Source organism: Triturus cristatus, chromosome 3_1 (genome assembly GCF_964204655.1).
Source record: "Triturus cristatus chromosome 3_1, aTriCri1.1, whole genome shotgun sequence".
In the NCBI taxonomy this organism is placed as follows: domain Eukaryota; kingdom Metazoa; phylum Chordata; class Amphibia; order Caudata; family Salamandridae; genus Triturus; species Triturus cristatus.
The window spans coordinates 502,303,926-502,318,791 of record NC_140583.1 but is presented as its reverse complement, the minus strand read 5'-3'; the positions used below and the strand labels follow the sequence as shown (position 1 = coordinate 502,318,791).

Genomic DNA, 14,866 nt, shown 5'->3' with positions numbered 1-14,866 from the left:
TAAATATTCTTGCTTTCTGAAAAGTGGTTTAACTTGCACCATTTGGTCCTTTTTAGGTCTCGCCTGAGCCAGCGCTTTAGCGCTGCTCTGGCGAGAGCTATAGAAAACGGGGATTTGGAAGTGCAAACGAGTGCTTTTCAGGCCCCCAACTACAGTGCATGTGCGCCGGGCGCGCGCACCATTTGGCAGCCTGCTTGTACACTTCGCGGGCGATGTGATGTTCCCAGTGAGCCGCGCGGCCACTGCGAACATCAAAGCGGCCGCGAAATGATTACTTTCACAAGTGAAACATTTGCCACCCCCTCCCTTATCCCACTTCCTGCTTGTTCTCATTGTAAATTCAATCCAAATCATTTCCTTTACGATTCCATACGTATTTCTTCACTAGCCCCTCACATGTTTTATGATTTACTTTCTAGTGCTTGCCATTAGAAAAGCATGACTACACATCCCAAAATTCAATACTGCGCTGATTTTTTATTTATTTATTGATCGCGAACTCGACCCGAAGGTATCAGAGCGTTTTACATGAGCACCAGTTGCGTTACAGACTGACGCATTCATTTTGTTAGGCACAAAGAGATGCAGTCATCTGGCCAAAATCACAGGGTGTTGAGCATCCCTGCCGGGACTGGAACTAGATCCCCCAGCTTCCAAATTACAAGAAGCAACACATTGCACATCACTGCTGCAGCCACAATCTGCTCTGCACATAACACGCTAACGGCCGCAGCGAAGAATTAAAAACTCTCTCCAGCCAAAAAAATATGCCTTATATTTTTACTTTTAAAAAGGGAGACGTGATCAGGTCATCAACAGTTTTTCTTAAAGATGAGCCTCCTTCAAAAGGGCCTCGCTTTATCTGCGGCTGCCTCTAAGAGTGTTTTATAGTGGGATTACAAAACTATTTCGTACTGGAAAATAATTAATACAATACATATGCTCACGGCTAAATCTTCCGGAATATCAGCGCCACCCAAAAGGCACAGGTCTGCTTGGCTGTTACGCCACTTGGTGGTTGTAATGTGTTAGGAACTTTACAAGTAGGTTGAATTCACGGTACGGGGGAAAAAATGATGCAAAACGTAGAAAAATATTTTTATGGCCTATCGTCCCCAATTTGAAGCTCTAATTAAAATGTTTCTTTTGTTTTCTGATCACCTATCTGCGTCACTGTTAACAAGTCATCTGGACAAAAAAAAACTGAACACACGAAGGGTCACAAAAAACATAAGTACGTTTTTGTATTTTTTTCAAATTAGAAGAGGGAAAAGCAGCATTACGCACGAGGAACAAGATAAAATGCTTTAGATTAGTGAAAGGGGAGTCCCGGCATTCTACTTTGTAAAGGATACTGTGCAAGTAATGCCATGGGAGGGGAGGAGCCTAGCGCTTGACCAAGATGGCCGCGTGAGCTTAGAGCTCCCGAGACCCTCGCGCCCTCCGTCGACTATCCTGTCTCAAATCCTGATGGTATGCATGGCACCGTGTTGCTGAGTCGTCAGGGAGGCGATTGATGCTACCTGCGGTCGGATCGCCCATCGGGAACCGGACTTATGACTGGCGAAAGATTGCGGCCTAACTCCCGGAGATGCCAGGGGCTAGAGTTGGCAGGATGCCCGACTCCTAGTTGATCAACAACGGCCTGGTGAGGTGTGAACTGTCGGACGGAGGCCCTCGCTCTTTCACTTTCGATTTCGTTCCCTTTGTCTGCCCGGACACTGTAGAGCTCTGGGTGGCTTTATAACCCCAAGGACGCTCGGCGGGCTACTTCAGCAGAACAAGGCGGACCTGCTCACTTTTTATACCTCTCTCTGAGAGGGAACGGTCTTCACTGCATTGGACTGCCTGGAGTCCATTATGTCGGGCAAGGCAGAAGGAGATCGGCTGAAGACTAAGTCCACCAGGCGGGGAACATATTCCCAAGTCAACAGTATGGACCGCTACGCCCTCCTGAAGACATCGCCGAGCGGATCGAGCCAGGCGCCGGACGCCCAGAAGGAGGACTCGCCTGGGACACCGGAGCTCTCCCTACAGGATGTCATGGGCGCGCTTGATGGGATGCAGACCTCGATGGGGAGGCAATTCGAGGCCCTGGCACATAAGGTGGACGCCATCCTGGTGGATGTCAACTTGATCCGCTCGGACCTGGGCAAGACAAACGAACGCGTTAAGGACCTGGACCACAAGACCACGGGCCTCACTGATGAGGTTGCGGATCTGCAGAACGAGGTCCGGAAACTGAGGGCCGAGAGTGACCTCGCCGCCCGCCGGCTGGAGGACTTCGAGAGCCGGTCCAGGCGCAACAACGTGCGTGTCATCGGGGTCCCGGAGTCCTCGGACGAGGCCTCGGTGGACCTGCTGGTGGAAGATTTGGTCCTCAATCATCTGAAGCCTAAGGGCCTTGGAAAGGTTTTTGCGGTGGAAAGGGCCCATAGAGTGCCGGGCGGACGGCCCAAGGCGGGTGCCCCGCCGCGGCCGATTGTCGCCCGGCTCTTTCATTTTCGAGATCGGGACGCTATCCTGCAAGCTTCGAGGGTGACGGGCCCAGTCCCCTTCCAGAATGCGTCGGTGAATTTTTATCCGGACTTCACCCAGCAGGTGCAGAGACAGAGACAGAGCTTCCTGGGGGTGAAGCGAAGACTTCGGGAACGGGACCTAAAATATGCCATGCTTTTCCCCGCCAGACTACGGGTGGTGCATGAAGATCGGACATTCTTTTTTGACTCTCCTGTTATGGCCGACGAATGGCTGGGCGCTTTGCCCCGGCGACGGACCGGGGACGACACAGCTGAGCATGGAGACAGTGGCCGGGATGGACAGGGCTGATATCTCACAGCCGGCCTGACTTGATTTGACCATATTTGAAGATTTGAACAGAGTGCAGTAACTGTGGAGGGTTGCGGGAGGACGAGGGGTGCTCTTTTCCTCCCTTGGGGTACTTTTTGTAGATTTTTGTTTTTGTAGGGCGACAGGCACACTGCAAGTTGGGGGGGCTTTTTAAGCTGCAGCAGGGGTGCAGGGTGGGGGGAGTTATGGGGAGTTTGAATTTGTTGTTGGGGGGTTTATTTCTGCAAGGCATGATGATTATCCTCAGGGTTGTTCCATGGTGGCGCCTCGGGTGGGGGGTGGGCCTCTTTCCGTTTGAGGATGGGGGGTAGAGGCCTAAGTGTTATAAGCTGGAATGTTAATGGTTTGGGGGATCGCATTAAGAGGGGGATTGTTTTGCAATTTCTGAAACGCTCAATGCCAGACGTTGTACTGCTGCAGGAGACGCATCTCATAGGCACTACGTGCTATGCCCTAAATAGGAAGGGGTATAAATTCATTGCACACTCGGGATTCTCTTCTGGGTCCAGGGGTGTGGGCATCCTCGTTAGAGCATCACTGCCTTTTGAGGTGGACTCCACCATTGTTGACGATAGGGGGAGGTTTGTGGCGGTGGCGGGGCGGTGGGAAGGAAGGACTTTGGTTTTGGTTTCGGTTTATGTCCCGCCGGCCCTGCAGGCCGCCACATTTGCTGAATTGGGCAGGGCTTTGCTGACTCTCCCGGGGGGTATGCTGGTAGTGGGAGGGGATTTCAACGCTGTGGGCTCCGGACTGCTGGATAGATACCCGCCCAGGGACACAGGGGGGGCTCAGAAATGGCTTCCAGACCTCCTGGACACATTTGGCCTGATAGACTGCTGGAGGCTCCGGCACCCCACACAGAGTCAATACACGTTTCACTCCGGGGCGCTTGGTAGCCTCTCCAGGATTGACTACCTGCTCACTCTGGCCGCACATGCCTCGTTGATATCCGAGGCGAGGCACATGGCACGTGGTATCTCTGATCACTCGCCAGTGTGGATCCGGCTGGATCTCGGTCGGGAGGGAGGAGGGAGGGTGGCCCCCATTAACCCATGGTATTTCCGAGACCCCATGATGCGCAGCGCCCTGGTAAAGAAGGTAGATAATTACTTTAAGGACAATCTGGGAACCGTGGACTCGGCGACCTCGCTGTGGGAAGCTTTTAAGACCGTGCTTCGGGGGGAGGCCCTCTCCCTGGTGGTGACTGCCAAGAATCGGAGGGATTGCGAAGTGCGGCAAGTGGAGGAGGAGATTGCGGCCCTTGAGGGGGATATGGAGGAGGAGGTCACAGAGTCCTCATTGCATGAGCTTTGCTTGAAGCAGGCGGAGTATAGGGACCTGGTGACAGAAACCGCCAAGACCCTTAGCAGGGAACAACAGGGCCGTCTGTATGATGTTGGAGATAAGGCAGGGAAACTCCTGGCGTGGCTGGACAGGAAACAACGGGTCAATGACACCACATTGTACCACATGAGGCTAGCGATACGTAGAATTTCAGGACTGACCACGGTTGTGTGGAGTTGGCAACACAGAGTCACAAACACACACTCGGAGCCATTCAAGGTCCAAACAGGGTTGGTGGATGAGAAGGAAAAGGAAAGCTTTAGGGGATAATTGTTACCTGCCCGGACTGAGGTGAGAAGTAAGACCGACGAGAGCAGCAGGTTCCGCCGATGGGCCCGCTGCATCTTTCCAGGAGATGTCCTTGTTGCGCATCGCTCACACTGGCACCGAGGTGGGAAGATGGAAAGCTACAAAGAAGAAACCACAGACTCCATTATCGAGTGCATCCATTAACTGGGACAATAAACAGGGTTTAAAAGCCATTACAGCTTGCCACATGAGCACATACACTTTATTGTTCCAGTTCAAAGAGCTTCTTCCAGATAATAGCTTTTCAGGGCGGCGCAATCTCTCCAGGGGCTCTCTGGAGAGATTGGCGGTAGGAAGTAGCTCCGGTTCTGGCTCCAGTACAATTCATTCCTTCGCTAACCTACTCTGCACGTCAGCCCATGGTGCCTGAAACAGTTCTGGCACTTAAGCTCCAAAGCATGACTTCTTCAATAGAAGGAGACTCTATAATACATTGCTTTGAATTTCAAGGGATTTCGAGAAATTGGCTTTAATCATAGGTGCACCAAAATAGAGGAAGGGGATTAGACATGCAGAGAGTCACGTGACCATGGGCCACAATCTCACTGAGCCATTGACGCCTCCTCAGACAGAGAAATAAATGGCAATGTTAGGAGTGAGGCCCTACTGGGACGAAATGCCGTTATCCTGCTAAGGGGCTGCAGACGCAGTCCTTCTGCAGCCATTCATTCACACATGACGACTCACCTCAGTGTAGCACTTGCAGTCCTCGGAAGAGTTGTCCGTTTGAAAGTGCCTGGGGGTATTACTGTGCTTTCTTAAAGCAATCTTTAATTAGATGCATAAGAGACTTTTCGTGTTCACAGAAAAACTGGTGACTGTTTAGGTGAGGAATTACCCTGACACTTTGTGACAATGAAAGATGGACAGAACCAGGGCTGTAGCAAAGGGGCTAAATTCCCAAATGCAAGCAAATATTATTGGTCATCTACCCGCAGCCTGGTAGTAAAAGGCAGCCCGGCTGACAGTGCACATGCTGCACAAATGTTAGATACACCGCAGGACAGAACATATTGCTCTCTCGTGACATTTGTATCTCATTTTGCACTCAGCTGTCCTCTGCACTTCCCGCATTTTCTTCCATTTGTAGGACCGAGATCACAGCGATGAGCCAGTGAGCACACGGGTCAAACCCTGTTCTTAACTGTGGCTTATGAACTCCATAGTTTTTTTCCCAACATGTCGTGTGAATGGTCAATGGTGTGAGATCTCCCATGCTGTTACAAGGCAGGCCACCTTCCTCGTGTAAACTCCAACTTTATCAAAACAAATGCATCTATTATGTCAAACTTTCCTGTAGGGTCCCAACATGGATGCTGCACAGATCATAACTGTGTGAATGAAGTCCGCATGCAGAGCCAAGGCCCTTCAGTTGGGAGGGCAAGTTCAGCACGGGGTGGCATTATCCTAGAAGGATGTGGGTCCGAAGTATATGACGGCCAACACTCTGCTGCCAGGTGTCCCCAAATTGTGCAGGTTATGATACCTTTCATTGGGTGAATTAAGACTAACATGCAGTGCAGTCTAATCTTCGGTTAAGGGGGAGTTCACCTTCTGTGGCACAGACGTATTTAAGTAAGCCATAGGCAGATGGCAGTAGCCAGCAGTTTATATTACATGAGGATCTAACACAATAGTTGATCCTAGGGAGACTTTTCTCAACTGCTCCATCCCGTGGATCTTTTTTTCCAGTTAACAATTATAAGTGGAGAAACTTTTAAAACTGAATTTTTAAATAATTGTTATTATTCTAACTCGAATAATGTTTGAGAGAATTATTTCCGAGCAATGCACATTAATGCACGGTGGGCAGGAACACTGTTCACTACTGTGCAGAAATTTACATTGAATTTGCGGTTTCTCCACTTCATTTTCTGAGAAATTTGTTGCATCTGTCACATTTTAAAGAACAACAAAATTAAATATGAAGAAGTATTTATAGAAGTGTTAGATGGTCTTCGTCAGGTAATTTCTGGCGCTCCCAGTGTAAAAAAGTTGCCTTTGGGACTAAAACAATTTTCAAAACCATATAAGTTAGAAAAAATATGTTAACAGCGTCTAAGATTCTGCCCCATCGAATTTTTGTGAAAATATTTGGCATTTGTTTTTCTGAATTTCTAAACGCATCAGTGTAAACAGGCTAAGCTTAAAAGGCAGTTATAAGGACACGGATACACAGGCATTTCCGACTCCTATTGCCAGTCGAACCGAGCTGGGCGAGCTGTAATTGGCTCCTGTACGGAAGGGGTTGGGGTAACAGAGCAGGCAGAGAGGTAATGCAATGCATGCGCTGTTGTATTGTCACCAGTAGAACTTTGGTGAAGCCTGCGTTCTAGCCAGGTGGAGTTGCCTTTATCCAATCTCTAGTCACAACTGAAACTGTCCGGGCAACAACTTGCCCTCAATCCAAAGCCAACTGGCCAGAGAAACAAGAATCTCAGTAGACCAAGTGTGTGACCACCAGGTTGTGATGCCCCTTTTGGTAGATGTATTGCATTGTATTATATTGTACATGCATTTATATAGCGCTTACTACATGTCAGACATTCCTTTCACAAGTAACCACATGCAGACAGATTGGTGCCCACTTCATTTTCTGCCACGTAACTGCAGAAAGTATGAAAACCTTACACTAGTGCTGGAAATGTTTTACTCTGGTAACTCAGCATACCAGAACAACTGTTTTCAGGTCACCAAGGGTGTGATGGTGAAATGCGGTTCAGGAATCCATCATATATTTTTAACGGATCACTGACAGAATATCGAGGAGAAGAATATCGAGCTACCACAATATCGAGGTAAAAATATTGAGTGACAGAATAGTGACTTTCTATCTACAAACAGGCTAAGTACAAAAATATTGAATCCTAAATATCGTTGTTAATAATATAGTTTGCTAAAATATCAACTTTTTTAAATGTCTTAAAAGTGATATAAAATTAATGAAATAATAAATATAATTATGTAAAACATACTTAAAATTAATCTAAAGAGATTACAATTCATAAACAATAAATGTAATGTTAAAAAAAATTAACATGCATATTTTTTATATATTAACTTAATAATATTAAAACATAATCATTATTTTTAATTATAAAATATTAAAAACATAATTTAAAATATAATCACATATATATATAAATAAACCTATAATATAAATATAAAAATAAATTATATATTATAAGTTAAAACATTAAAATGAATATTAAAAAAATATATATATTTTACACTACATTAAATATAACAATACTGAAAATGTTGCATAGCGTAGGGGATAAAATTACTATTCCCACTCCAGCCAGTGGTACAGTAGAGAAAGTGTTGGATAGCGAATGGATAAAAATTACTATTTTTACTCCAGCGAGGGGAACAGTAGGGAAAATGTTGGATAGCGGGTTGGTTAAGATTACTATTTCCACTCAAGGGAGTGCAACAGTAGGAAAAGTGTTGGATAGCGGGTTGGTTAAGATTACTATTTCCACTCCAGGGAATGCAACAGTAGGGAAAGTGTTGGATAGTGGGAGGGTAAAAATTACTATTCCCACTCCAGTGAGAGCAATAGTAGGGAAAGTGTTGGATAGCGGGAGGGTAAACATTACTATTCCCACTCCAGTGAGTGCAACAGTAGGGAAAGTGTTGGATAGCGGGTGGGTAAAAATTACTATTCCCACTCCAGTGAGTGCAACAGTAGGGAAAGTGTTGGATAGCGAGAGGGTAAAAATTACTATTCCCACTCCAGTGAATGCAACAGTAGGGAAAGTGTTGGATAGCGGATGGGAATTTTTCAAAATTAATTTACCTCCCACCATTTTCCCCTATAAACGTCACCTACAATATTGTAAAATATTAATAAATTATCATATTTAAGTAACAAATAATTAACTAATAACCATTAACAATAACATTATTAACCATCAAATCTAAATTAATTCACACAATTAACACTATAAAATAAATTTAAATAAATATTATCTAAAAAATAATAAAAATTACATTAAAATTAAATTACTTCCCACCCTGCTCCCCTATCAACCCTCAAGCCGCTCATAAAAAAGTACACAATTAACATATTTACAAATTAATTATTAATAATTAATATCTAATTCATTATTAATTAATAACAAATTAACATAATTAGCAATGCATTATTGTTATTGGTCAATTTATAATTAATGAATAATACATTAATTAACTTAATCAACAATATAAATTATTAAATACTAAATTATTAATTAATAAAATTATTAAAATTTCAATTAAATTACTTCCCACCCATTCCCCTATAAACCCACAACCCGCTACAGAATTAAATTACACAAAAAGTTATTAACATGTAATTAATTAATTCTAAATAATTCTTAAAAAAGATATTATAATTAAATTACTTCCCACCCTATTCCCCTATAAACCCACAATCCTCTACAGAATTAAATTACGCAAAAATTAATTAACATATAATTCAACCACACATTACAAATTATATACATACTTTTAACACAAATACTAACATACAAAACACACAAACAAAATCGATATTATTAACAACGATATTTTGACAATCGATATTACTAACTTTGATATTATTAAAATCGATATTTCTTACCTGCATGTCGATATTCTTAACCCCTATATTTTTGCAAGTCGATACCCCGTCCACTCGATATTAAAAACTCGATATTTTGTCGATTCGATAATTTTAATTCGATATTATGACTAGTTACCATTAGTAATAACACTTCTCAACAAGCCTGATAGTGTTTTTATCGACAGCACCAACACATTGCAGCATGGCTGCCATCCTTGGACAGTTGCAGTTTTTGCAAAGAGCACTGCAATGAATTATCATTCATATATTCCAAAATATTGTTGATGCTGACTATATGCATTGACTGGACAGCAGCTAAGCAACTGAAAGCCCCTCTTAAATGAAGAAACCACCGACCTGATGAATACCATCCACTCAGGAGCCCCCACAGACCCACGCCCTTTTGAAGAAACCAACAGCGGACCCCAACACCCTCAGCAGCTACAAACCCATCTCACTCCTGCCTTTTCCAGCTAATGTTATTGAGAAACCCATCAATAACCAACTCACAGACCACCTAGAGCTCCGTCAACTCCTAGACAGCTCTCAATCAGGCTTTCGCGCCAACCACAGCACAGAGACAGCCCTCATTGAGGCCACCGATTACATCAGAAGCACCCGCGACAGAGTAGAAATGGCTGCACTCATCCTCCTCGACCTCTCCACAGCTTTTGCTATTGTCTACCACAAGCCACTCTTCAGAAAGCTTCAGCAATTGGGCATCTATAGACAGGCCCGCAAGTGGATATCCTCCTTCCTCATGGACAGAACTCAATGAGTTGGACTTCCTCCCCCACACCTCAGAACCCAAGAAATTAATCTGCGTAATCCCTGAAAGATCATCACTCAGCCCAACACTTTCAACACCTATATGACACCCACGGCATCAACATAATATCCTACACCAACGACATACAGTCCCTTACCAACTTAACCAGCACTACTAAAGCAAACTGTGACCCCTACAGACCATACCAAAATCCTCAGGATCATCCTGGACACCAACCTCTCCATGAGCAGACAGATCAATGCCATCTCCTCATCATACTTCCACATCCTGAAAATGCTATGCAAGATTTTCATTTTTTTTTTTTTTTTAAATGATTTTATTTACAGTTTGTGCACCTCATAAAAAAAAAATTTAAAAAAAAGAAACACATCAGCATAAATACATATCAGGCGAGTGCAATATGCAGTACATGAAATACAGTAAGAGATTTATAAAAGCAAATTTAGAATTTTTAAACCTAACTCGACTGATTACTGGTCATCTCCCTCCAAATTGAGACCGGCGCCCAAAATTTTTGACCAAAGTCACGCATTTTTTTACCCTTCTGTTCATACAAACCGGTCTCAATATTATGAATACTCAACAGCCTAGAGAGCCACATTTGAAAAGAGGGGGCCATAGTATCTTTCCAGCCTGAGGAGATTAAAATCCTTAATACCGCAACCGACATAAAAACCAACGCTTCTTCGGTTTGAGACAGTTTTTGCTTATTATCACAACCCAGCAGCATCAGGGTAGGAGATAGATCGATCTTATGACCTAGCAGCCCCTCCCAAAACTTACACACTTCCCTCTGTACTGAGGCTAGTGAGCTGCAATGAAAAAACATATGCAGGAGATCAGCTTGCCCGGCATTGCATCTAGGGCATCTATCACCCCCCCTGACCCCCCAGGCATATAATTTGGCTGGAGAATGATATAGATTAAATATTGTTTTATAATGCTGGGCCCTCAGGTTGGTGGATCTAAAAACTATTTTATTCAAGGAAATGGCCAGGTCCAAGTCAGCATCAGGGTCAACTAATTTCCGAGCCAGAGATATTTCTGTTTTTTCCATATCGTCTGGTATTTCCATGATAAGCTGCTTATATACCAATTTAATCTTTTTAGGCCCAACCATTAACAGTTCGATAACAGAAACAGACTCCATTGACAGGGGTTTTGGCCTCGCTGCCTTTAATGCCCGGGCAACTTGACCATACAGGAACCACTGATTGGTCGGAATACCATACTGATGTTGGATAGTATCAAAACCAAGCGGGACGTGGTCTCCCCAGATGTCGCCGAGAGACCTAATACCAAAATTTCTCCAAATCTGTAAATTCCTATGGGACCCGACATAGGGGAGTAAACTAGAATTCGAAGGCCTCGATCTGGTCGATAACGGCCCCCGTCTTAACTCCTCGGAGAAGGATGAACTGGATAGGGATATTAGTGAGGGAGAGATTTTAGAAGCTCTCCATGAACTAGCCTCTGGTAAGGCCGCCGGTCCGGACGGGATCCCCTTGGAAGTATATAAAAGTCTTGAATCGGTAGTCATTCCATTATTAGTGGATTTGTTCAACGGAATAATATATATGGGAGTGGTCCCAGCCTCCTGGCGAGAAACTAACATTGTGGTTTTTCACAAGAAGGGGAAACCTTCTGAGAAACTCGGCTCTTATCGCCTGATCTCGCTTATAAATGCAGACACAAAGTTATACTCTAAGGTATGGGCTAAGAGGTTGGGCAGGATCATTGGCGGTCTTGTCTCCCCCTGGCAACATGGTTTTATCCCGGGCCGCGGTACAACGGACCATGTTAGAAGAGCTATAGCGCTGTTTGACGCCCAGGGGGCAGGGGGAGGGGATATCGCCATGATTCTGCTCGACGCAGAAAAAGCCTTCGACAGGGTTGTCTGGGATTTCCTTTGGGGTGTTCTGGTGGGGAGAGGATTCGGTGAAAAGGTTATCAGAGCTCTCAAAGCAATGTATGTAGATCCGGTTGCTAGGGTGGTGGTTATGGGTGAGAGCTCTGAGAAATTAGATATTAAGAGGGGCACCCGCCAAGGATGCCCCTGTTCCCCAATCCTCTTCGCGCTTTATATAGACCCTCTTATTCAGAAAATCTTGGGGTCTTCCAGGATTAGCCCGGTGGTATGTAATGGCCATACTAGTAAAAGTCTGGCCTATGCCGACGACCTGGCAATAATTACAGATAACCCTCAGCAGGCGCTCACGGCCTTGGTTGAAATAGCAGAGGAATTTGGTAAGAGGTCGGGTTATCTTCTTAATGAGACCAAAACCCAAATAATTTGTTCTCCGAATATAGTTAAAAATGATTCGAGGTATGTGGACTCAGCAACCTATTTAGGGATTAAGATCAACGCCTCAGTTGGGGAAATAATTGCTGAGAACTATCCCCCAATCATAAAATCCATTGAAAAAGAGCTAAAGAGGATAGATGTGTTACATCTTTCTTTGATTGGGCGGGTAAATGTTTTAAAAATGTCTATCTTCCCTAGAGTTCTCTATTTGTTTAGGGCCATACCCTTATTTTTGGATGAAAAAATTATCAAAAGGTTGGAGTCTATCTTTATCAAATTTGTTTGGCAGTATGGCAGGATTAGGCGATCAACAAATTATATGTCCCTCCCTAGGGAAAGGGGTGGTCTGGCCCTACCAAATCTAAGATTTTATCATTGGTCATGCCTTTTGACACAAATGTCCATCCTGTTCCAACAGGAGGTCAACTCTGATGGTGTTAATTTGTTAGCCTTGGATCTACCTTCTATCTTTGAGTTGTTAATCGGGGAACAGTCTGTTGGGTTGCTGTGGCGTGAGGTGAACCGTAGGTATTATAAGAGGCCTCGATTGAAGATCTTGGAAGGGGTTTGGGAGGTTTGGAGGTCTATCTCGAAGCTATGTAAAATCCCAAAGGTAAATCGTTATCTCCAGCTCTGGAGCTATGCAAGATTTTCATGTGGATCCCACTGAACAACAGACGAAAGGTCACTTAGGCTCTTATCACATGTAGACTTGATTATGGAAATGCCTTCCATATCTGAATTCCAGCTCATGTCCCTAAATCAACTCCAAAGTACCCAGAACGCAGCCATCAGACTCATCCAGAACAGCCCGCAAAATAACCACATCTCTCCACACCTCAACAATGTCCACTGGCTCACAGTCCATAAAAGATGTAAGTTCAAGCTACTCATCCAAACCTACGAAGCTCTCCACAACACCAGTTCAGCTTACCTCAAACACCGCCTCGACATCTACCAACCCACCAGACACCTTTAATCTGCAAACTAGGCAAGAGCACACCTCCCTTGCATAAAGAAGACCAGAAGCGGAGGACGCTCCTTCTCATACCTTCTCATACCTTGGGACGACCTCCCGAAACACCTCAGAATCTCCCCCCTCCCTCATGGACTTCCAAAGGAACCTCAAGACATGGCACTTCATGACAAAACAGGCAGGATCTCCTCCTCCCCCCTCTGGCCCGCCCTCCTCAGCACCTGGATATGATAGAGGGTGATTACCCGTACTCTACAAATTTACATAACATAACATAATTGGATGATCAGTATGCAAAGTTACAATTATGAAGGCAAATAAACTGTTGGGAATAAATTAATAAACTTAGCTATGGGACTTGCCAAACAAAGGATAGCACTAGAATTGAAATCAGCTGCTGGGCCACAGGTTGCAAGCTGAAATCATGACGTAATTAACTGGGCTGGGGCTGAAGGTAGAGCACTGAGCTGAGAGGAGTCAATGAGAATATGGAAGCGCCATATGGCGGATCAAGGGAGAGAGGCTTTGTTAGCCTGGGAGAACCCGACACAAACAAGTAGTCAGGGGAAGGGGAGTGGGAATGAGCATGAATGATAGGAAATACCTTACCATAGCAGCCCAATCTCTACAATGAGACTATGGGGCAGAACCTGCCACTGGACATCCTGACTGCCCATAGTGGATGAATAAACATGTGGGATGTGAGGGGACTGGATATACCAGGAGGGGCCCTCCTTGTCCATCAATGAGCACCCTTTAGCTGTACCCCCCAAGTAAGCCTCACATACACCAACCTTCTGCACAGGTTTTAGTTAATAATTTGGTGTTAATGTTAATCTCTTAAACATATACATATATATATATATATGGAGCCACAAGTACCGGTAAAGGGACCCTTCTGTCACGGGCGGTCCGAGTCAGGAAACCGGGATTCCAAATATTTGAAGACCATCACTTTCGTATTCACGAAAATAAACTCGGACTCCGATGCTGCAAGCAAATATTTAATTTCAAAGTGCAAGAACGACGCGTTTCACCAATACGGCTTGTTCACGCTCGAAAATGTTAAACAACCGCCATGTTTAAATACACAAAATCATTGAATGACGGGTTTACACATGGTGTCAGAAAGAATGTGAATTGGGCGGCCATCTTGTAACGGTGTATAATACATTGTAGATCCATTACTGTTGACACAAGTATTTCCAAAATACAGATATGCGCAAATTAACATCAATAAAACCTCATTGTGTCTAATACAAACATAATATAGGTCAAATAAATGTAAATGTATAAAAATCGCGCAATAAATGTTCGTTACATAATAGATATTGTAAATCTACAATGGGATTAATGTGTCTCATAGCACCATATAATACCGGTTAGGGCATGCCTTTATGATGTGCGACCCCAAAACACATCGATAATAACACTTAGCGTGAATGAACAATATCATGCCCGGTCCATGCGCCCAAGTGGGCGGAACACAAACGGAGTCAGCCAATCACGGCAGAAGGAGGGTAACTAAATGTACCCGATTGGGTCGTACACCAAGCAGACACTGCTACTCAAATAGTAAATGGCAATACTAAGACTGAATTCCGTGAATATACATTGCAATATTAATTAGCATCCAATCGCCCAAGTGGGCGTTACTGAGAGACATCTTGTACTACAAGAAGTTCAAGCCACCAATACAGTCTT

At 44.4% G+C, this 14,866-nt stretch overlaps 1 protein-coding gene across 4 annotated transcripts in view; it reads right to left on the bottom strand.

Annotated features, from left to right (window-relative positions):
• Positions 1-14,866, bottom strand: part of LOC146860482 (protein shisa-like-1a) — a 221,868-nt gene that overhangs the window by 28,832 nt on the left and 178,170 nt on the right. For all 4 annotated transcript variants that reach the window (XM_085644375.1, XM_085644376.1, XM_085644378.1 and 1 more), the window contains one exon: positions 4,472-4,601. In XM_085644375.1, the coding sequence (XP_085500501.1) occupies positions 4,472-4,601 (130 nt within the window). The remainder of the gene's footprint in view (positions 1-4,471; positions 4,602-14,866) is intronic.